At 32.5% G+C, this 24,962-nt stretch overlaps 1 protein-coding gene across 1 annotated transcript; it reads right to left on the bottom strand.

Moving 5' to 3' along the window:
• Positions 1–4,002: 4,002 nt before the first annotated feature.
• On the bottom strand, positions 4,003–19,770 carry LOC108909767 (indole-3-acetaldehyde oxidase). The gene is made up of 27 exons (XM_023456038.1): positions 19,720–19,770; positions 19,617–19,660; positions 18,241–18,407; positions 15,225–15,507; positions 14,839–15,054; positions 14,529–14,755; positions 14,296–14,398; positions 14,042–14,169; positions 13,967–13,981; positions 13,740–13,925; positions 13,495–13,597; positions 13,247–13,374; positions 12,902–13,186; positions 12,583–12,751; positions 12,346–12,464; positions 11,219–11,525; positions 10,926–11,109; positions 10,418–10,797; positions 10,085–10,203; positions 9,113–9,187; positions 8,525–8,683; positions 8,173–8,301; positions 7,972–8,105; positions 6,254–6,435; positions 4,466–4,633; positions 4,255–4,368; positions 4,003–4,198 (listed from the first exon to the last, which is right to left on the bottom strand). The coding sequence occupies exons 1-27, from the start codon at positions 19,728–19,730 to the stop codon at positions 4,131–4,133; spliced, it is 4,203 nt and encodes a 1,400-aa protein (XP_023311806.1). The 5' UTR covers positions 19,731–19,770; the 3' UTR covers positions 4,003–4,130.
• Positions 19,771–24,962: the final 5,192 nt, after the last annotated feature.

Here is a 24,962-nt window from a genome sequence, read left to right as displayed (position 1 = left end):
TAGTTTATACCAGTTTCGGACTTATTAGTCCTATAAGAGAGACAATTGACAAATTATTATTATTATTAACATAATAAGAGTAGAGATAAGAACCTATAAAATTCAAGAGCAAAAACAATATGAAAAAAGCTAAAATATAAGCACATCTACATAAAAAAAAACAGTACTATTGGTACAATGCAACAGATTAAAAAAGAATAACAATCATGTGGAGCGAAAAAAATGTAAATACAAACAAGTAGTATCAAAAATTAAGTACATTATCAAGTTTGTTTTTAAAAGAATTTATAGAAGAAGCATTTACAACACTGTTTGGTAACCAAATTTCAAGTGTCAGCAAAGCTTCGAACAAATTTGGCAAAGTTTCGAGTTTCAGATGCCGATGAATGTATAACACCTTATAGAATAAAAAGTTTTGCTCTCCTGATTTTCTGCTTTAGCGTCATTATTGTATATATATTGAACTATAGTTTTCGAAAGTTTTATCACTTTTTGTTTATAATTAACATTTTTACAGCAACTTAAAAAAATTGGCGTTTTATACCGTTTTTTCAATCTCACGGCTTTGTTATTGCAAATTTCGTAACCGGACCACCGCCATTTTGTAGCTATTTTTATTACGAACAAAATCATGTCCTAAGCATTTTTTCGTACAAAGTCATCCCGCTCAGTTATTTGAAGAAAACTACTAAAAAAAATTTTTTTTCACGATTAAATTGTTAATAACTTTTTTTCCTGATAAAATACTTTGTCAGCTGTTATTGTACTCATCATTTAAAGTAGACCTGTGTAGTTATTTCCGGGTTATCAAGGTTTGACACACGCCCAACCTCTACCAACTGGACTATTTGTGGAGATCATCTCTAATACCAAAATGATCAATTTTAGAACATATACGTTTAATGCGCACTTTATCAAAGGCTTCGTTAAAATCAAGGTATATGACGTCAGCACACTAACCGCTATCAATTGTGATGGTTCAATCGTTTAAATATTGTAGCAAATTGGTGGTTATTGATCTACCAGGAAGAAATCCATGCTGCTCCTCGGGAATAATTGTATGTAACAAAACAAATTCGGTTACAGTTTCAGTGATAATTCTTAACATAACTTTCACATCAACAGGAGTAAGACTAACCTGTCGATAGTTTTCCTTATTGAGTTTGTCGCATTTTTTATGAATAGCAATTACATCAGCTGATTTCCAGACACTTGATAAAGTAAATGATCCAACTATTATTTTATGTCCCAACTACAGACATGAAATGCTATATGGCCAAATCCGTTCGCCGGGTAGGTTTGGCGATATGTCATGCTTACATAGTATCTGCGAAATAGCCAGATGCTTCTCTGTCAGTGTGGCCATATTGCAGGCTTAGAAATTGAATAGCAGAGACTGTGATATGTCTCGCCCACACTCACTCGATTTATGTAGTAAAAATAGTAATAATCCGGGCGAATTAGACCAAACACATGCCTGTTTTATAAATCGGGTCTACCTCGAATTTTATGGGCTTAAAATTAAGTAAAAAATGCACAGAATAAAATAAATTTGTGTATCTGTAGAGGTCGAGCGTCATATTGTTTATAACAAGAGAAAAAAAATGATTGACCTTTTTTCAGTTTTCCGCTTACATCTCCGAAAATATGCCTCTAATCGACATCGACATCTTCTACTTTACAAAGAGACCAAGTTTATTACAAAATATTAAATAGAACAGCCAAAATACCGTTTAAAGAAAAAAAATTGTCTCGGCTCCTATTGGTCGGATAGAGACGCTTTTTTTTTAATTCATGTTTTTTTAAGCACTATTTGATGCAATTGGTTTGAAATCTGTATATTAAAAAATCGCCGAGATAAGGACCCAAATTTCCGTTTTTTTTGGTTTTTTAATAACTTTTTTATTTTGCAACTTAAATTTCTGAAATTTACACAGACGCGAGATAATGTAATTACCTTTCGATACCTTAACTTGGACAGAAAATATACGCGCTCGCGCTTTCGACTTTATAATTTTGCAATAGGCCGCCATTTTGAAATTGGGGGTCCGGATTGCGGGTATTTGTTGAGCACCCCAACAGTTAACTTTTCCTGTAGTTTCATCCAATTTCAGTCAAATTCGTTCTTTTTATTTAATGCTGAAAATTTTGCATATTTTTGTTTCACCGCTAATTTTGCAATGTAAAAAAATGTTTGCGAGCTTTCGCAAAAGCCTATCCTTGTAGCAAGTTTCCTCAGGAACAAAATCGATAAGGATACCTCATGTCGATTAGAGGCCTATTTTTGGAGATATAAGCGAAAAACTGAAAAAAGAGCAATTTTTTTTCTTTTGTTATAAACAATATGACGCTCGACCCCTACAAATACACAAATTTAGGCTTTTATTCTGTGCATTTTTTACTTATTTTTAAGCCCATAAAATTCGAGGTAGGACCTATTTTAAAAAAAAAATCTAATTTGCCCGGACTATAAAGGCATTCGATAGTTTTCACATCTATGGCATACTGATGACTAATAAGTCCAAAATACGCATGGCACGTGGATTCAATAACTAAACGCTGGTCGGTATGTAGTCTGCAGAGTAATTGTTTCCTAACATCAGCATTTAAAATTTATTTATAGTCGTCGGTTATTTCATGATTTTATTATCTTATCTGTATTAATAAATTATTTTTTCTTTTGAACAGAATTATGCATTAGATATGAAATCTGATATCAGCTGATGTACTATCAGCCAGAACCGGGTCATATGTTGTAATTTATAAATTTTCCCAGTCTCACCTTCCTTATTTTTCAATTATTTAGCTGTCACTATAACGTCCCATATATTATCTACATTACATTTTAATATTGCATTTTTTTCAGGGTTATGATCTAATGTTATATGCAAATATCTGAACATTGAAAACCGACACAAATGTAGCTATAACACTTGATGTACCTACTAGACTTTTAGTCTATACATTTAATTGTGTAGAATTCGTAAAAGATTATAGGGATTATAGTGTGTCTGCGTCAGTCTAGCGATCTATCAAACATTGTAAATTAGCTATCTCTTTAGATTTATTTTAAAGTATGATTTTTTAGGAATAAAAACTGAGATTTTAAGATAAGTGTTCTCCTGGAGATATAGCCTTTCTATATAGATTTTGTTTGTTTGTCAATTAATGGGTATAATTATACGTAGGTATAAAATTTTCGAATTAGATTTTAATTTACCAAGAAAGAGTTAGTTCTGCATCTTCATTATTTAGTCCCACCCAATCTTTTATATATCTCTTCTTATATTTATTTTATCTATAAGTATAACCTGGAGAGTACTTTTTAATGGTAGGTAGAGGGCATTAATACTAAGTATTTTCACTAGTCAAAATCGTTGAAGCTGCAAAATGGCGTTTAAAATTAATAATAATCAACCTTATTAAACCTTATTGAGAACTTCTGGAATTGTTCCTGCGTTACATACTACATAAAAAAGGGGATTATTTGTGGTTGGTTGTAAAAGGCGTGTTATTGTAAATTGATAACTAATTCAATTTTAGGTAATTATCAGTTCTATTTTAATTTTCGTTCTGGAAACGGGCGTCTTTTTTGTTAAAATTATTCGTGATCAAACGTTCCAGTAATGTCTTGATTTTTAGATCCTTATTTCAACTGTGCTTTTATGAAATGACAGCATACCTTTGGTGTGTGTTAAAATAATAATTGAAAATATACATTCTAAAATGGAAATGGCCCATAATACAGTAACAATACTAAACAGAAGTGATAAAGTATAGAAACGCCGATGAAAACTGAAAATTAACTTCACATATTCAAGTACAATTATTTGTAAACAACACTTGTCAACAGAGGCAGAACTATCGGTGGAATCAGCGGTTCTAAAAAAGTTTCTCGTCACTATGATAAGTCAGTGGGTATTAAAAAAATATTCTATCTGCAAAAAAATGTTTCTGCCAATCGAGTTTTGCGCATTATGTCAATAATAAAAAGACTACACACACACACCACTTATTTATTAACACCATTTATATATACATACAATTTATAACTCCTAGTACACACATAACCGTATATCCCAATAATACAAAACACACACATAAGATGGTTATTGTTACTTATTTTGTTATTATAAAGTATACTGTTCATATGAATTACAGGAATTAAGTAGTGTATTTTCGACTGTACTTGGTCCATCTGAAAAGAGAAAAATAGTACTACCTGGTCTAAAATCAATACGGCGTAAAACCTACCAAATAAATAAAATTTTGGTTGGCTAGGATCGGCTTCTGTTCTAGCCGAAGCCATGGCATTTCTGATAGCTAGAGGGATGCTACAAGTAACGCAGATGGGCGGTTCAGCAATAGCTGTAAGTAAAAATATGTGTAAAATATATTACTTAAAAATTCTTTCTTTAAAAACTCGTAACAGAAATATTTATTTAAAAAATGTTGTGTTTCTTACCTTTAGATCTCAGCACTCCTTCAGGGTTCGGGTTGTTTTCGGGGAATTTAATCCTTAGGTTGACAGGTATATCTTTAGCACCTGGAGGAGTGTAATACCAAGTTCTATTGGTCAAGATTCTACCTTCTTCATTAGTAACTATTTGTTCAGTTGTATAGTAACCAATACCTAAAAGTAGAAATATAGTAATGAGACATGTCAATGTTACATGAGTATAGCTGGACAAAATGAAAAAATAAAACTTTTTACAAATATTCTTTAATTGCTCTATCAATTTCCAGGCTACAATATTATAATTTTCTTTCCTGATGACGTGAAACAATATATTACTTGTTAAAACCGACAGCATAATTTTCAGTCATTGTAGAAACACAGACAATATACTAGCCCCAGTCCGCTACTGGAATAGAACAACAGTTTTAAATTTCCGAATTGCCGATAGAGTACACCACCAGCAGAATTTTAGGAAGAATCAAAGGCAGCAGCTCGCATTCCTACGTGTATCCTAGCAACATATAAGCAACTCTTTGGCAATGTTGCCAGGCGTACTTACGGATTTATTTTGTACACTTTTTTATCAATATCTGTTTTTTGCTTTACTGTATTTACTTAAATATATGATGTAGGTATTTTAAAGAATCGACGAATATCTATGTAGGTAGTTTCATATGATATTCTGCAGCGGTGTCACAGTTAGTATTATTTGATATTGATATACTGCAGAAAGTATTCCCAAATAAACAAAATTCGTAATGATATTTTAAACACTTATAGGTTTGATAATTAAATATAGAAAAAAACTTTAAATGCAGTTTTTGCCGTAACTCGGAAATGGCTGGAAATATAAATAAATCTCCCTTTGGTTCTGAGTAGAGCACTCGGTGGGTGAGGCAGAGCGGAGTGTCACAATATATGAAAGAAAAAAAACAGTATTTGCTTGTACCTCGGAAATGACTCGAAATATCAAAAAATCTTCCATGGTTCGGTGGGACCAACGGTGTGTGACATCATAGAATAAAAAAAGTATATATAACTCGGAAACGGTGCGTTTAATTGAAAAAATAATTTAAAAAGTCTCCCCTACATCTCTGGTTCTGATTGTCCGTTCTGCATTGAGTGCAAAACGTTAAAAACTTAATATGTCGAAAATAAATTTTGGAAACAAGAGGAGTGTGACGTCATATAGTAAAAAGGTCGTATAACTCGGAAACGGTGCGTTAAATCGAAAAAATAATTAAAAAAATCTCCCCACACCTTATGGGTTGTGATTATCCGTCCTACGTTGAATGGAAAAGGTCCAAAATTTTATTAAATAATAAATTAAGGTACTATTCTTAAGGAAATTTTAAATTTTTATAATTTTTTTGAAATAAATAATTAATTAGGTAAATTCATAATTACTTGATTTATTTTATTTAGCATTTAACACAAATGTCATTACCAAACAAAATATAAGTTCTATATAACTCTTCAATTACATAATTAAATGCATTAAATTTATTTGGCAGTTATTATATGGCAACAAAGCCACCGCTAGAACTGCCACCTATTCCCGAGTAGAAGAGTTACCACGCTAAATATTGCTGGATGCCGGCTAACAAGACCCTGCATCATTTTTAGGTTGCCAATTTATAGCTTTAATTCACGGTCTGAGGCGATAAACTATATTGTCTGTGGTAGAAATATTGTGTTTGAAATCTACATATTTGTAACAGTTCGATAATCAATTACGTCGTTGAGTTGTAAATTTTTTTTGTTGTTATTAAGACAAACGATTTAAGAACATACCCATTGCTACCGCTCCTTCCACTTGACCAATGTCAATGAGAGGACTGATGCTTTCTCCAACGTCTTCAATCATATCGTATCTTGAAATCAGTTTCTGACCAGTTAAAATATCAACTTCTACTTCACTTGCGTTTACACCATAAACTACATACCTCGGGAAACCTGGTTCATTTGGAGAAAAGCTAAATAAAAGAAAATGTGGTTTTTTATCTGTAGACAGAAATGTTTTTTTATTTAACTAAGGTATCCGCAAATTTTGAGGCATCATGGTTACTGGCATATTAAGAAAAAAGAGGTAAATGGGTGAGAACAATGCTTAGTCTTTCGTTAAGGGCGCCATATTCTTTAAATAGTGTTTTCTGCAAAGACAAATAATTTCAAACATTTAATAACTGAATAATCTAAAGCTTATCAAATAATAGGAATGTTATGTCATGCCATCTGGATATTTTCAAAGACGCCGCAGTAAAACGAATAAGCAGGTGCAAAAAACGATCAAACCATCAAGGAAGGTTTTAGGTAGTGAAATCTACGAAAATACCAACTTTTTTATATACAACTCCACATGTAAATATTCTTATAACATTTACTTTCTTAATCCTACATATGAAATTGTTTGCTTTTATTTATAAGTACGTAAAAATAATTCTTAAAATGTGGGGTTAGGATAACAGCAAACGCATGTCTTACAAATGCTTTTTTTTTAGTTACTATTTTATTTGAGTAAATTTAAATAGTAACAATGAATAAACAGAACAACAAGGATTTTATGTTTGTGCTTACTTTTGTTCTATACGTTTTACTTTTCAAGATTTTAGTATCTAAAAACGCCAGAAATTTGACTATTTCTCGACCAGGGATATAGCCACCTTAATGAGAATTCGAATTCCAAATATTGACAAAAACTTTTAAAAGAAAAAAAAATAACAAAACTAACTAAATTTTGTTATTTGAAATTTAAGACCACTGCAAATAAAACAATATTCAAAATAGTACGTTACAAAAATTAGCCAACTTAATTTTTACTCCTATAACACATTTTAGAACATCACATCTTTTATATGCAAAATTTTTTATGGATATATTGTTATATATTACATTTAGTCTCACATCAGGAACTCTTTCTTCTTCAAGAACAAAACAATTCCAACTCTCTGCAGGATAGTTTGTTTTATTCTGTGTAACTGTATTTGTAAATTTCATTTTTGAGATTTTGTATCGAACTTGTTTTAAATTTCACCACATACCTGGTTGCAAAGTCATATACGTTACAATTAAGTGATTTTAATGATATAACAAATTAAAAACATCTAAGTTCTAAGTTAGTCTAACTCCGGAATATTTTTTTCAACAGAAACTAAAGGAAACCATGAGACCAAACTTAGATGTAATACGTACTTGCCAAAGAAAAATTCAAATTTGGAAGAAATCAAGGTCGGAAATAATGAAAACCTGAAACCCATCTTATTTTATACCAAAACGTATTTTTGCAGTAGCTTGACGTTCTCCGTTTTCGAGAATGGAAAGATATTTTTCTGTTGGCCCTTTAGTTTTATTAAAGGTTTAAAAATGCTGCGCAAAATTTATATTATTAGAAACTCCACTTGAAAATGACGGGGCCGTGGCCTAATTGGGGACCTGGTTTTATATGTTATAAGTAGATACATTATAAAATTTTCACTCTCAGCTGCTATGACAGGAATAATAGGTATACTTACAATCCTGACGCTGTAAGTTGTATATTTGCAGCATAACAAGCATTTATTAAATCCGCCCAGGCAGGATTTCCTCCTAAACTTTCCTTTATTGGCGCCATTCGTTGAATTAACATGTCACAAGCTCTCAACACACCCTGCAAAGGAAATGGAATGGAAATGGAATGGATCGCATATGTTCAGTTGAAAATGGGCACTACTTACAAAACAAACTCCCTCACTTGTTATGCTGCCCCCACTCGCCATAGAATTTGGTGCTATGACGTTGTAGCTTGGCTTGACAGTAATCAAGTCTATTGGTATTCCAAATTTGTAGGCACATGATTGAATTGCCTGAAAAAATGTGAAATACGAAGAACTGATGTACTAAGTGGCTGTTCTCTGATAAATAATTGACCCATCTCCCTTTTCCCTGGTTTTTATCATAATCGTAAAAATGAGTGTTATTAGCTGGCAAAAATTTTGTGGTTAAGAAAAACTAAAACATAACTTCTTTTAACACCACTTTTATTGAAATAAATACAATTATCAAAAAAATATTTTCTTTTAGTCCTACCTTTGTATTAATACCTTGTCCCATCTCTATACCACCATGAGAAATCACCACTCCGCCATCTCCATGGAATATCGAAACTAACACCGTATAGTTCACTGCAAAATCCAACGTCCATGCCATCGGCACCAAAGACATACCTTTCTTTTTCCATCTGTTAGCCTACGAAATATTCAACTTTTCAACCTTGACTAGTAGAAAACAAAAAATCACAATAAAGCCACTAATAAAAATTTATTGATGCCTTTAATGAATGACAAACTGATACCACTGAGAAATATATTGATGATATTCACTCAGATGTTTTACAGTATTTCAGATAGATAAATGAATTCTTTTTCATTATCTGTATCTCTTGTTTTAAAAATTAAATATTGTACACAAAAATAAGAGTGACCCAGAGAAACTGGTGCAAGTGAAGAATCCAGTCGACAGTCAAGATCCGTGGTGGATTGACCAGTTTTAACTAAACGTTATATTATGTTCATGACAATAAGATAGAATTGAAAGAGTCCCATTTGGTTCATAAGGGAGGACAACAATTAGAACATGTCACATAAAACGTCACATTAATATTAAATAGTAATTTACCGCATTATAAGCTGCTATTTCCTGTTTTCTGGTTGGTATTTCACCCCATGTTTGCATTTCATTCCACAGTTCCACCAGCCAGGGCTAGGCTCTATCCCTTACTCAAAGGTGGAAACACCCTCAGTTTAAGGAATAAGCGAACGCTTATCAAGGTGGTACTTCAACCGCAGCTAACCTACGCCTCCACGGCGTGGGGTCACGCGGCAAAAAGCCACTTAAAGTCATTACAGGCTGTGGAAAACATAGCCCTCCGCACGGCCACCGACGCGCCCTGGTACGTAAGAAACACTGACATATTACGAGACTTACAATACACAAACGCTACACAGACAATAAGACAAAACGCGGAGAAACGATTTGACGTAGCCGCTAGACATGACAATCCCCTCCTCAGGCAAGCCGTTGACTACGTACCCGACGTAACCGACAAACACAAAAGACCTAGACACCAACTTTTTGACCCTGGGTGACCACCCCAATGACCCCCCCCTGCCCGCTAACCTTTTCTGTTTCAGAGACAGCCAGGATCAAGAAACGAAGACAACGACACACACACACACACACACACACACACATACACACCCCCCATACCCTCCTTAACCCTCCCCTCCCGCGCTAGCCTAAAGGCCACCTTAGCAAAGCGCATCCCAGGCTGCATAGCCGCACTACCCTACCCAACCATACCACACATAAACATGACACTACCCCCGGGGTTTACACAGACGAGCCGGCGAAGCAAGAAGAGCGCCAGAAGAAAGGGCCCTAGCCGGCGGGGCCCAGCCAGGACAAAAGGAGGTCCCACAAAGCGCCTACACCGGCCGCATTTGCGGTCGGGGTAGACGACGGATGGGGCCCACCTACGAAGGCTGTCCAGGCCTACACGAGATGAGGCAGGATAAAGAGGGATAATCCCCCTCGATCCCAAATCATTGAGGCCAATTTCTAGCCATAGAATAATGGCGCGAGTTCCACCAGTTTTGGATGGTTAACCGTATCGAAGTTAGCTGCCTTTACCGCCGCTGTATCCAGATTCACAGTATAAGCTATTTGCTCCATGATATGCTCTATAGCCGCTAAACCCTCCACAGAACCTAAAATTAAATAGGCTTAACGTGAATTGACTATGTTCTTTTTGTAATTTTCTAAACTAGTCGAGATATTGATTGAAACCCAGGTATTTTATAGTTATCTTGTTAAAAAATGTCGAACCCTTTTTATTTAGAAGTAGAACTACAACTTGCATGAAGTGAAATTATAGAAGTACTGGATGTACTATCTCGGAAGGAAAAAATCGTTTTTTCTTACCTGGAGCTCTAGTCCAGCAATTAGCGTGAGTGTCAGTTTTGACTATGTGACTGGTAAAGTTCCAAGTGCTGGTGTCGTAGCAATTTTCGAACATATCGATAAGAAAAGGGTCAATGGATTCGTTCCCCCCGACACCAAAATCGCTGTACAAATCGGTCTCCAAATACTGAATAACGCCCTGGGCGTTAACTCCGGCCTCGTAATTGGCATAGAGAGGATATCGTTTTCCAATGGTAGTCATATTCGTCTCCATGGGCAGCCAGATCTTGACGGGTTTGTTAAGTTTATGGGCAGCTAGTGCACAAGCGGTAGAGACAAGGGTGTTTCTCATAATTTTAGCCCCAAAGGCACCTCCCAGTCTTCGTACTTTTACGTTAACTCTGGAATCACGTTTAAATTTAATAATAATAGCTTTTTTAGCAGACTATATTGAATAATCCATAGTATAAGTTATACCTTATATTTTATTCGACATCAATGCTTTTTCACTATGCTACTAGTATATTACCTGCTAGTGGGAATATTTAAAGCTGCTGCACAAGCAAGCTGGTTTAGATCCATCCACTGAGACGATGGATATAAATCCAAGCTGTCTTCAGTGGGGACAACATTACAACATTGTGCCTCCATGTGAAAATGATACTGCATGCCTATATAGAACGTCCCTTTAATAACGTGAGCTATATCAGTACCTAAAATTTGAAAAACACTTCCTTCAGAAGACAATTTGAATTAAATGAAATTATCAATTAATACATGACGTAAAATGTTAAATTTTGGATCTGTACTAGCAGTACATACCCTGTGTTTTTGCCACCACAGTTGTAACCGCTTGAATTCGCGAGGTATCATTCGCGTCGAGTACTTCTTTAATATTCAAGTAAGGCCTTTGGACAGGTGCAGAATAAGTGACTTCGACTAATTCAACAGCTTTGACAGCGAGGTCGTGGGTTTTCGCAACTATTATTCCAATAGTTTGGTCGTAGTACTGGACCCTTCCACTACAGAAAAGTTCTTCCTGAACCGTAAGACTGGTCATGGCTGGAATAAACGTATTCTCTCCTGGAATGTCATCCTTGCCAAAATATGCCACCACACCCGCTGTCGCCTTCAAAAAATTAATATTGTTTTATTTTTTATTCAAATAAATCATTCATAAAAGGAGGAAAGGATCATAGAAAAATGAACAACCAGTACTTGCGACTTTATTTCAATAATTCTTACCGTTCATATTCCGGAGCTTCCAGTAAATAGTTCATTAAAACCAATCTAATACATAGAATATCAATAAGTTAATAATATATTAATATACCTTTGAGTCCTATACAATCTTTACTATGTCCATTGATACTTATGGTGTAGTGATCAATATCCTATTAGAGTATCGCATCCCGATCACAAAGAGGTTTGCTAAATTTACCGAGACAGATTGCAAATTCTCGAGCAGGTAGTTTGTGTAATTTGTGTTGTGGACACTATCTTACCTGTAGCAAAAACTAGAGAAGATCTATCGTCAGAATTAATAACTCTAATTAACAGAACACCAACAGCGTGAAAAACATGCCCTTTCATGAATAGTGACTTTTATCATGTCGCTTTGTTATCACCATCATCACCTATGCCTGAAGTATGCTGGAGGTTTTCTCTTTTCATTAAATGACCAACGTTAGCTACATCCAAAAAAGTCTGAAACTTTATGTCATGAAGTTATTTATTATTGGTATAGTATTAATTTTTCTCTGTTTGTTGCAACTTGTGAAAAAAATGAATGCTATAATCATACTATGACCGCCAAAATCCCAATATTTTCCACTATTGGACACATGGAGCATATCGATTGGAGATTGAACCTGTACAGTAAAAAGTATTGAATAAAATCCCTTGTACTGGAATTTCGTTTTATATGTCACTCGTAGAAAGTTAAATACCAAAGCTTTGGATGTGTCAACGGATAGAACATACGAATTGGCCATCGCCTTTGCCGTAACTAAAGCAGCAAACAGTTGATGCGGTCGATCAGGCATATCGATGATATACTCGGCTTGACCTGAAAATTTTAGTATTTATTAAATTCGTCTCTAACTGTTCTATGGATGTATAAACTATATTCCTGTTATTTATTTTAAACCATAGCCAGCCTAGTTAATCTTATTTTTTCCATTTAACTGAGCATTGTGCTAAAGCTTCAACTTTAATGATGGGCTCTGTAACAGGATAGTTCTCCGGATTAGTACCAAATTCTTGGATTCCCGTAGATAGTGGCCTCTCAAGAAGTGATCCTCCGCTTTTATTTCTGCTTGATACCAGATCATCTGGGGCAATACTTAGTACGAACTACACATAAACAAAAACCAACAAACAACAATTAGAGATTAAAAAAATAAGTCTTGCCACATAACATTTAATGAAGTTTCCTATTCAAAACAATCGGATAATTTCTACAACTGTTAAAATAAAAGCGACAAATTCAAAGAGGAACTGTACCTTATAAAACAGAGACACAGCTAACATTTTTCGAAATTCTGGAGTTGGATCGGGTAGAACATGATCAGGTTGTATTTCAGCGTCCAAAACTTGGAATGCTTGTCTCAAGACATCGTTATTGAATAAAATCTTTCCTGATAAGAACGTTTCCAGACTCGAAGCGTGAACAAACTGAGGGTTGATGGCCCCATATACAATTCTTGCCGATACGACAGTTTGGTAGTTCAATTTTAATAGAAAGCCGGCGTTCACAAGAGCATGAGTATTTTGTGCGCGACCCATTATCTAGAAAAGGTACAGTAGAGAATTTAATAGCATTTTTAATGTAAATAAATTTCGATATACCTTGTACGTCTCGTATTTGTAAGTGGAATTCAAAGCACTAAGAACGACCTGCTTTATGACCCTTTTGTTCATATCTAAAGCAAGAAATTCTTTAGGGCTTACTTTCACTTCATTCCCTTTTGAATCAACTAAAAAAAAAAATGAAATCGAAACCTTCTACATAAAAAGATAGTATGGTTATATTTTAATTATTCGCTGAATGAAAAATATCTTTATAAGGCAAATGTATCAAACCTTTATAATCTTACCTATTACCATAACTGCGTTAAAAGTTTCCAAAAGCAGAAATATATCGGATTGAAATTCATTGTGATAATATTTAATCATCAGATTTCCAGCTAACGTACCAATCTATAATAAAAGATATTGGTATTTTATATTTCCATAACTATTACAAAACTGATACAGAAATAAAATAATGTGAAGGCAATTTGCATTTTCGCACATTACATCAAACTATTTTAATCAGTAATGCAGGGTTAAATTAACTTACATTTCGCACAGCAACATTTGCTACTAATGCAACATGTTTGGCCATGGTCGTCAAGTATGCAAAGTTCGCATTTCCTTCAGCTACTTCTTTGAAAAGCTCTATAGCGTTATTTAGCGCGAAGTTTCCACCTATGGTTAGCGTAGTAGATGTCACGGAGTAAGATGTTAGTTGAGTTACACTTGCCACATCGATATATACGTCTGGNTCACAAGAGCATGAGTATTTTGTGCGCGACCCATTATCTAGAAAAGGTACAGTAGAGAATTTAATAGCATTTTTAATGTAAATAAATTTCGATATACCTTGTACGTCTCGTATTTGTAAGTGGAATTCAAAGCACTAAGAACGACCTGCTTTATGACCCTTTTGTTCATATCTAAAGCAAGAAATTCTTTAGGGCTTACTTTCACTTCATTCCCTTTTGAATCAACTAAAAAAAAAATGAAATCGAAACCTTCTACATAAAAAGATAGTATGGTTATATTTTAATTATTCGTTGAATGAAAAATATCTTTAATAAGGCAAATATATCAAACGTTGAAATTTATACTCTTACCTATTACCAAAACTGCGTTAAAAGTTTCCAAAAGTAGAAATATATCGGATTGAAATTCATTGTGATAATATTTAATCATCAGATTTCCAGCTAACGTGCCAATCTATAATAAAAGATATTGGTATTTTGTATTTCCACAACTAATACAAAACTGATACAGAAACGTAATAATGCAAAGGCAATTTGCATTTTCAAACTATTTTAATCAGTAATGCATTGTTAAATTAACTTACATTTCGCACAGCAACGTTTGCTACTAATGCAACATGTTTGGCCATGGTCGTCAAGTATGCAAAGTTCGCATTTCCTTCAGCTACTTCTTTGAAAAGCTCTATAGCGTTGTTTAGCGCGAAGTTTCCACCTATGGTTAGCGTAGTAGATGTCACGGAGTAAGTTGTTAGTTGAGTTACACTTGCCACATCGATATATACGTCTGGAAGGGTTGTTACTCTGTAAACACCTATAAACATGAAAATTACTCACTTCAATAATATAATTATAAATTAAGAAATCAATAAAGCAGTAATAAATTAATAGTATCACCTTTTGCAGTATATCCAGCAACCAACATGTAAGTTTTTGTCCCTAATGTGTTTAAAACCAGCAATAGTTGTTGCAGTGTGTACACTTTTATCCAGACATAAATTCCATCAGTAAATTTGTAACTTACTTTATTCTTGATGCACTTCTCTTCACATTGATTAAGACATTTGCCCTTGTTACATGGTTTCGTATCTTCGATATCTGCCAATTTCTGATCTGAACATAAAAATTATTAGTTACTTCCCAGTTATACTCAGATTAACATATTCAGATCAAATTAATTACAATTTATAATGTTAATATAATTCAACAAAAAAATTAAAATCCTAACGGCTTGTAACGTTAATTCTTAGAATACAAAATAGCATTTTTATTCTTATACGTACTAGCATCTGAAGCTAATTGTCTAAACGCTTGCAAAATGGGCCTGTATCCAGTACATCTGCAAATATTGCCACTGAAAGCATCCTCGATCTCTTGCTGAGTTTTTGGACCGGATTCGTTCAAGGCATACATATTCATAACCATTCCAGTGGAACAAAATCCGCACTGCGAACCGTTGTTGTTCGCCAACAGTTTCTGGATAGGGTGGTATCCATCTAGTGGCCCACCGATACCTTCAATGGTATGGATTTTCCATCCTTGAGCAGAAAATACAGAGACCAAGCACTAGAATGTTAAAACTATGTCAGAAAACAGTTAAATGTAATAAGTGTTACTGCATCATCATAATATTCTAACAATCAAGTCGTTAAATCAAATGAAGCAAGAAGCTTTCAGCTACTTTTAGAAACAGGTATGTTAAAACAGCAGTTTTGTTTTAAAACGGAAGCAATATTGTTAACTATTTTAGCAATTGAACAAATGTTTTCCATTGTTTTGAACTGAGTATGTACTGATTAAAGACTATAGTACCAAAATTGAACTTTATATTCCAAATAAAAGGTAAGATTTTCAGGAAAAGCATCATTTCATATTCATTAAAAGAAAACCAAACATTTAGTTCTCGCGCACATGAAGTAAATGCTTCAACATTTTAGAAGTAGCTCTGAAGCAGACTCTTGCCGTACGCATTCAAGTGATGCGACTGAAGATAGTGAAACTTTAAGCTCGCAATAAAGATGAAAGTGTTTTGGACTTAATAATAATTTACGAACATCTAAAAATTTACAGAATTATTTGCTTAATACTCGGCATATGGGATTTCTTGAGAATCTTTCCTCACTTGGTTTAAAAAGACTAAAGTAGATTTATCCAATTACGAAAGTCTAAATTCTGAGGATAACATTTTATTTACAGCAGTGTTTGGATACTGTTTTGAAATAGATGCTGGACTAACATTTCTCGATGTGCGTATATGCAAAAAAAAATAAATAAAAATATACATTTTACTATTTTGTATTCTTTCTTAATATTTTTGTTTAGCAAAAAGCACTTGCTTCATAAATAGAGAATGACTGAATGATTTCAAGGTTGGTTATTATGTATGTGTTCTATTTGCTGCAGTACTGGTTTATCGCATTTCAATTCATAGTTTGAAGTTATTAGCCATGTGATATTTCTGTCTTGATTGTTACGAATAAGTTTCTATATTCCAGGTAATTCTTGGCCAAGATTATGTAATATAAATACCCTCTGCTGATTTATATACGTTTAAATTTTACTTAAAATAACAACGTAAAGAAATCAACAGTTTAAAAGACATAATAGATATAAGGCATTTAATGGAAGTATACCATAATTTTGGTGAGAGATGAATTTTGAAACCACTCATAAGTGGTTCATTTATTTAAGTAGTGTATGTGATACATGTGATTCCGAACGCTCCGATAAAATTGTCGAATTATTAAAACAATAATTTATCCTAATATATTTTATTGTAGTCAAGTTTATTACCGTTTTTTACCAGAGTATAATAAACAAAAAATTCAAATAATTCAGAATGCATGCATCAGGTTTGTTAGCTTATAGACAACATATTACTCCATATTTAAGAAGATTATCTGAACCTAACCTGTCTATAAAAATTGAATATCTTTTAATAATGTTTCTATATCGACTCTGTAAAAATGAAATGCTAAAGTATTTATTTAATTTACTTTCCAGAAATTCTGATGTGCATGGTGTCAATTTAAGAACTAACTTATACATTATTCCTCAACATTCTACATCTAAATTTACAGGTTCATTTTCATATTTGGCACCGACATGTTTAAATAAGGTACTGAATTTTCTTGATTTGACACCGGGACTTCTTATAAAAAAAACTGAAACAATTACTTTTAGGTAATCAACTGTATTGAATTGTACTAAATTATATAGGGGATAAATGTTATATTTCAATATTTATTCAAATTTTTTTATGTTTGATGTTTGTTTGTTTGTTATTTTGTTGTTACATATGCTATTTGTTTTTGTTTTTTGGGTAGAGTGGAAGAATGGCTTACGCCAAAACTCTTACCCTTTGTGCAAACTACTTTTTTTTTGCTTTACCTTGCACAATAAATATTATTATTATTATTATTATTATTATCATCAATGACTAATAGATCACACCCAGTGACTTCTACTTCATGAAACAGAACTCAATAAACCAGCCGACATAGTAAATATACATACAAACCGACCACTATAAATAAATAAATTAATTAATTAATTAATTAATTAATATTTGAAACGTCAAAAAGTCTAAATCGTCTCGTCGACGTGGTAAACTGCCCTGAAATCGTTCAACCAACGACAATTGCCATTAAAGCTTGCAAACCAGTCTAAATGGAAGAGTTTTATACTGTTTGACCGCGCCATTATTCCATGGCTAGAAATTGGCCTTAATGATTTGGGATCGAGGGGGATTATCCCTCTTTATCCTGCCTCATCTCGTGTAGGCCTGGACAGCCTTCGTAGGTGGGCCCCATCCGTCATCTACCCCGACCGCAATGCGGCCGGTGTAGGCGCTTTGTGGGACTGTTTGAAGCAAGACGACCTAAGATGGACTATCAGCTGGTTGATATTTGAGAAGTAAAGCATTTGGAAGCTAAGAAGATGCTCCGAAGTAAAACCATTTCATTATTCATATAAATTGAAGATTGTGCGCTCCACTTTTTCTCATACTATACGATCCTTATTAAGAACTAAGTTAATATCGAGATTACAGTATACAGGGTGTCTCATAACCCTGAACAGGCCGATTCTATGATCAAAACTAAGTAAAAATGTTCATATGAACATGGGTCCGGAAATGCTTCCTAAGGGCACAGGGACCCATTGAAGAGGGAGGAATGGAAATTACTTAGTTTTGATCATAGAATCGGCCTGTTCAGGGTTGGCAGCTAATTATGAGACACCCTGTATTATCTATAATACAATAATTAATCAAACTTTTCTGATTTTGGCGATACTCACGGAATTAACAGCAAACACCCGTTTCGTATTGCCAACAGCTTCTTCTACCGCAACTACGCAAGTACCACATCCTCCTTCCAAACATAATTTCTTCGTGCCTGTAAGGTGGAGGTAATCCCTCAAGTAAGTGTTGAGCGTGGTTTCCGGGGTGACCTCACCTGTTTTAACTGTAAGTAAAAAATTAATAAAAATTTCGACATTCCCTAAAATTTATTGATTCAAATTCCTTTTATCTTTTCAGTATCAAAGGTTAGCATGAGAAAGATTTTAAAATAATACAAGAATCACCAAGACTTTTAAAAATTATATCTATACATAAGAAAACGAAACAAAAAAATTCGATGAGTGTGCTCTAGATAATTTATGCCTTTAATATGTAGGTAGTTTAAATATTATCAATTGTCATGCTATTGAGTAAAGTTTACGTGACGTGACAAGTTCAACCAATAACGTTTGATATCTATGGCTCCATATTCCAAAAATGTATTTAATCATTGTAATAGCGCTCATTTATACCCTCATAAAAAACTGCCGATATATGCTGTATAAGGATATGACATCCACATTATAAAAAAATTATAAATATCATTTCAATAAGATTGTATATAAAACAAAAGTTTACAATGAAAAAACATTAGGTGAAACAAATTTAATTGAATTCAATTTTTATCGTTTCAAGTGTACTTCAAGTGGCCTAATTAAACATTGACAATAATAAAAGCGAAGAGAAAATTCATTTGTTTTAAGGAGTTTAGACAAGTTCTAATAATAGAGTCAAATACTTCATAAATGTGATAAATGCTGCTTAAGGACATATTCAAATACAATGTTAATGAAAATATGTGTATTTTTGTACTCCTATAAGTGGTTATGTACAGGGCGTCTCACGATAAATTAGGCTTTACTTTTTTAATTTTATAGGGATATTTTTTAATTTAATGTTTTTTTACAGGAATATGAAATCTATAAAAATATGGTTTCATATAAGCAATACTTAAGGTCTATTATAAAGATACAGTGCAGCTGAAATTAGAAAAAAGTCGTGCCGGGAATTACTGAGATAACGTAAACAGATTTCAAATAAATTTTTTAGTTTTTGAAATGTTTCGAGAATATCTAACGATTGATTTGTCACTTGCGGTGGTCTTATTTTGTATCATATTTATTTCAAACATCAATAGAATTTCTTAAAATAATTTTTAAGTATGGCCCTTTAATTAAAAAACAAACATAAACTTTCTAAAGCAAAAGAAATCTCAAGGTCAGTCGTTTTTATATGTTACATAATGCCTATTATTTAACTTAAGGTAATTTGTAATTACAATTTTTTTTCCAGTCTATTAAAACAACATTCAATTTTTCAATATTACACTTACCTGTATATTCAGTACCACTCACCCAGAATGTTACTTCCGGCAATCTAAAAATATAAACAAAATTAGTTGACCCTTTAAACTACTTACGTAAAAATTGACTCACGTGTTATCCATTTTGCTGCTTTCACTCTAACTTGTACATGCCGCTATTGTCAGGAAACCACAAAAAAAAAACTGAATAAATTCAGTTATGATTTAATTTATAACAATTACCTTATATAACATTTTCAAAGATTGCCTGATAACACAGAAGATTATAAACTAATTTTTATTTTAATCTTGTTTCTAAAGTGTAGGAAATTTATGTTAACAATATTGCACTAAACTCGAAAAAATTAAGTATTTTTTTATGTTCTGTTAGGACCTGAATTTATGTATTTCCTTTATTTATTTTTAACTTAAGAAGTTAAAAACTTAAGACGTAAAAAACTTCCTCTAGTTGCATATTGAGAATTTTGACTAAATTTAGTATTCATTTTTATTAATGATTTAATTCCAGTTTGCTTGAAAAGTTTTATTGTTTACTTACTAGTATGCCTCTTAGCAAATGTGTAGCAAATTTAGTTAACAAAATAATTTTATTATTTGCAAATAATTAACTGTCAATGGTGATATTGTTCTATACATTTACATTTTCTTAATAGCTTCCTCAATTCACTTAAGATGTTCAGCTTATAGTCCAGTTACTCAGGGTTTTTACCTCCGAATTCTTTATAACTGAACCGATTGACGTGAAATTTTGACTGAATGTGGGGAATGCCTCAAGGAACAAAACTTATATAGTGTCGAAGTGTGCTTTTGCCCTGGGGTGGTTCCAACCCCTTCTTGGGGGTTGAAATTTTTACGCCTAAAATAACCACATGAATCGATAGAGGAGTTAATTTTAAGTAACAAATGTTATATAATCCAATATTTTCCGATTAATTCGTCATTGAAAATGTTGATTTTTTACTGAAAATGTGCTTGTTTTCGGACAATTTTTTACAAATAACTCTGAAACCATTGGATTTAACGAAAAAATTGTAACGAACAAAAAGAAAGGTAGTAAAAAACAAATCTAAAGGCATAATTTTGTTTTTCTCTAATTGCAATATAAACCGAGTTATTGATTTTTTTACATTATTATATGTTAGCTAAAAACTAAATTGGAACCAGTAACGTTAAATAACGCCAAAACCATAAATATTAGGAAAAAACCAACGAATTGTAACCACTAGAAGGAGCTTTGGATATATTTGTTTGCGAATGTACATAAATAAATCAGTTCTTCAAGAGACACAAATTTCTATCGGTCGAATTAATATTCCCGTATTTCGATGATTGTCGATGACAGCTGTCAAAGGAAAAGTGTGTAGCCGCTATTAACGTATTTGAGCTTATTTGTGTTTAGTGTGCCATTTTGGTCTTATTGTTCTGTAGTTTTTATATATGGACATTTATTTAGTGCTAAGACATAGTTAGAAAGTGTGTTATTTGTAAAGTTTTATTTAAAAAGGGCGAGCAGCGGCCCTTCCACAGGTAAGTAAACAAGCAACATGGGTGGCGTTTGAGGAATTACATAAGTGATAGCAGTGATAAAATACTGACTAAATCAGTATCTAAATTATGAAAATGATATATTTTTTAATTGTTCAACTTATTTTTTCCTGTTTCAGTAATATTATAAGTATAACTAATACGCTATCTGCTTACCTATCTATCTATTACCATTTTATTAAATATAAACACTACCGTAAGAGTACATACATCTGGAATAGATAATTTATCATTTTTAGGAAAAATCCTTATCCACGATATTTTGCAGAATGCCATACATGGATAGTCCAAAAAGAGCAAGAAAATATTGGAGTATTTGTAAGAAAAAAATAAAAATGCAAACAATAAAGATCCGAAATCTGCAGCAAGCAAAGAGGTCGTTTAAAAGCCAGAATTTGTAGCCTTAATTCCCTTCTGAAATTTTTGAAAAAGAAATATGACTTAAAAGAAACTGCTCAATGTATCGTATCATTCATGTAAGTTGAAAAATACTTATTCTTTCTATGTTTATAAACAATATGTATTTTTAGGAATCAGCACCTGGAATGTTAGGTGAAATCTGTCAAAAATCAAGAAAAGGACAATCTCGTAAAAAGTATTCACCTGAGTTTAGGTCGTTTGCCTTAACGTTAAGCTTTTATTCAAGAGATGCTTATAATTATGCAAGAAGATGGTACAGATCTATAGATGGAACACCTGGATTTACAAATGAAGCATTGGCTGCTATTAAAATGAAAGTAGGAGAAACAAACAGTTAAATTTTGGGCAATTTGGTATTTGACGAAATGTCTATAATGCAACATGTTGAGTGGAATTGAAAACGATTCATTGGATATGTCGATGTCGGCATTGAAGCTATGGAAGCCCTTGTTTTTATGGTTGTAGCTATAAACAGTCATTGGAAAATACCTGTTGGGTACTTCTTGACAAACGGTTTGTGGTTAAGAAAAAGCTAATTTGTTAAAAAAAAGTTTAGAATTTTTAAGTGAATCAGGTATCAAAATAGTTTCTGTTACTTTTGATGGTGCTCCTTCAAATATCAAATTACGGCTTTACCATAAAAGTTAATGTTAATATTAATAAGTAGGTAGATTGCAAGTTTGTAGCATTTTAGGTTATTTGTTGACTTATTACTGTTTCAAATTGGTTTTCTAATAAAAACTAGAAAAATAAACCAAACATTTGTCTTTTATGACTTATAAGTCACTAGTGGGTTATAAGTCATAACTTACTAGTGACTTATGACTTATAACTCACTAGTGACTTATAGGCCACATTATTCCTTTAAAACTAAAGAAATTATAGTATCATTATATACAAGTGTTGGATAAAAGCATTTAATCAATCAGTACTGATGTCAAAACAATTTGAGTATGATAAAAATGGTTTATCAATTTTACTTTAATTTTTACCGTCTCATTATATATTTTCTCTCGTCTCATTTTTTTAAAGAAAGAATTAATAAACAAATCATTGCCTTTGGCGACAGAATTAAAATTAAATGCAATCCATTTACAGATTTCTTCATTTATGTTCTAAGAATATGTTCTGGGTCTTTGGCTCGCTTACAAAGCATGATTTCGAAATAAAACTTAATTTTTGAAAATGTTAATTTTTCAAATTTTTGAAAAAAAATCGATTTATACGCTGTAACTTAAAAATTAAAGGGTGTACGAAAAAAATACAAGAGTAAACAATTTAGCTTTATTTTTGCTGAATATTTTGCTTTATTTTTTTATTACTCTAAAATTAATATTAATCGAGATATTGCCATTTTAAGTTATCATATGAATGAGAGAACCACCCTCTTCGAGCCCTTTAAACCCTTCAAACTTAAAAATTAAGGACTTAAAAAATATCAATTCGACAGTTCACGTAGCCCTTACATTTCCCTGCAAAATGAGCCTTTGTACGATTAAAAATCTTAAAAAGTAAGAAAGTTATCGTCAAAAAATAAACACGTGTATAGGTGATAATTTTAAAAAAATTTAGGTCAAACAAGAATTTTGAAGCATTTAGATCTTTTTTGTATGTGTATATTCGAATAAACCAGTACTATATTATAATACACACTATACTACACACGCACACACCCTCACACACACACATATACAGGTTGTTACAAATTCGCTTCTCACTACAGGGATCTCGAAAACGGTAAGAGATACGAACTAGCTTAAATGGGGGCAATGTTGCGTGTCTCTAAAGAATCAAAGCTAACGTGATTAGTTTTCGAAATATTTGAAAAAAAAAAAACCGAAATTTTGGAAATCCGATTTTGTTTCATTTCCTTTGTTTGAGGTGATATTGAAAAAAGAAGAAAACTTTCTCATGGTCACTTTTTGCCCTCTATCGAATGGCATAATCAATTTTTATATGTACCTAACGTTTCGTCTCTCCAGGACCATCATCAACTTCATGTTTTTAAATACGACCCTGTATATTTTATTACATTTTTTTCAAGCCTTCATGACCCCCAATACTGTACTGCCTCAGCCCGAACCAGATTCAGACGTTTTGTCTCGAAAAATTCATCTTCAGAGTATTCATTCCAAATTAATCTAATTTTTTATTTAGATTTCTTTGTTTATTGAATTATCGTACACTCTAAGTGTCGTTAGAGCCTGTGAAATCTATCTAGTTATTTAAAGTATTAATTAATAAGGGTTGAAAAGTTGCAATCAATTCAAAATTATTTTATAAGAAGGGAATAAATGTTTATTTAATACGAATGCACATTTAAAATGTTTCTACTCTTTCATTAATATTTTTTCATTTTATTTTCGAAAGAAGGGGTATTTTTCAAGGGTTGAAAAGTTGCAATCGATAAAAAAGATTTATTAAACAAGAAATCAATTTTAATTTGATAAAAATGCATAACTAAAACGTTTCGAGCTAAAAAAAATTTTTTATCCAAAGGGATGGTTTTTAAAGGTTTTTCCGGGTTGATTAAGTTTCATGTTAGATAGCACATGAAATTACTCATACTGCATAAATAAAAAAGATTTGATTACATAAAACGCTTAAATTTGTATTTTTTCTTTTTTTCCAATAAGGGGTGGTTTTCACCCTTTAAGAACAAAAAGCACACCTAGCGCATATATAAGTTTTGAAGTGGGGGGTAAGATGAGCCTAATTCTAAATTTTGAGAAAAATCGATGCAGTTATAAAAAATTCGGAGGTATTACTATATTTTCAGCTACAGTAACTGGGCTATTACCATTTTTAATATTCATAAAAACCCGTTAGTAAGTAAGACCGTTGCCTTTCATATATTTTGCTGGATATATAAGATATTGTGAAAATAATGAAACCAATATGAGTAGTGTATATACCTACAGTATGTCCACGGATTGAGTGCACGTAGGGTGTAAATGACAAAAATTTTTCGAATTGAAATTTGTGCTTCTGGGCATCATCTCTGCTTGGCCTTAAAATAGGAAGTTTAAAAAATCAGTTCAATTAATTAATATACAGCGTGTTTTACGATGAATTTTCAAAAATTGTCAAGAGTAAAGTACCTTTGTTTCTAAAAATATCAAAAATATTTACTTAAGAAAGTTATCGAGAACTAAAAGTTATTACAGATTGTCAATTTTGAATTTGATTGGCCAACTTTGTTTTTTATTTTTCACAACTACAAAATACAAATTCCTAATTATTTATTAAAGAAAAAAACGNAACTAAAAGTTATTACAGATTGTCAATTTTGAATTTGATTGGCCAACTTTGTTTTTTATTTTTCACAACTACAAAATACAAATTCCTAATTATTTATTAAAGAAAAAAACGTAACTAATATAATAAACA

This window comes from Anoplophora glabripennis, unplaced genomic scaffold (genome assembly GCF_000390285.2).
Source record: "Anoplophora glabripennis isolate ALB-LARVAE unplaced genomic scaffold, Agla_2.0 scaffold492, whole genome shotgun sequence".
In the NCBI taxonomy this organism is placed as follows: domain Eukaryota; kingdom Metazoa; phylum Arthropoda; class Insecta; order Coleoptera; family Cerambycidae; genus Anoplophora; species Anoplophora glabripennis.
Note: the sequence above shows the minus strand (reverse complement) of the source record. Positions and strands in the feature narration are given on the sequence as shown.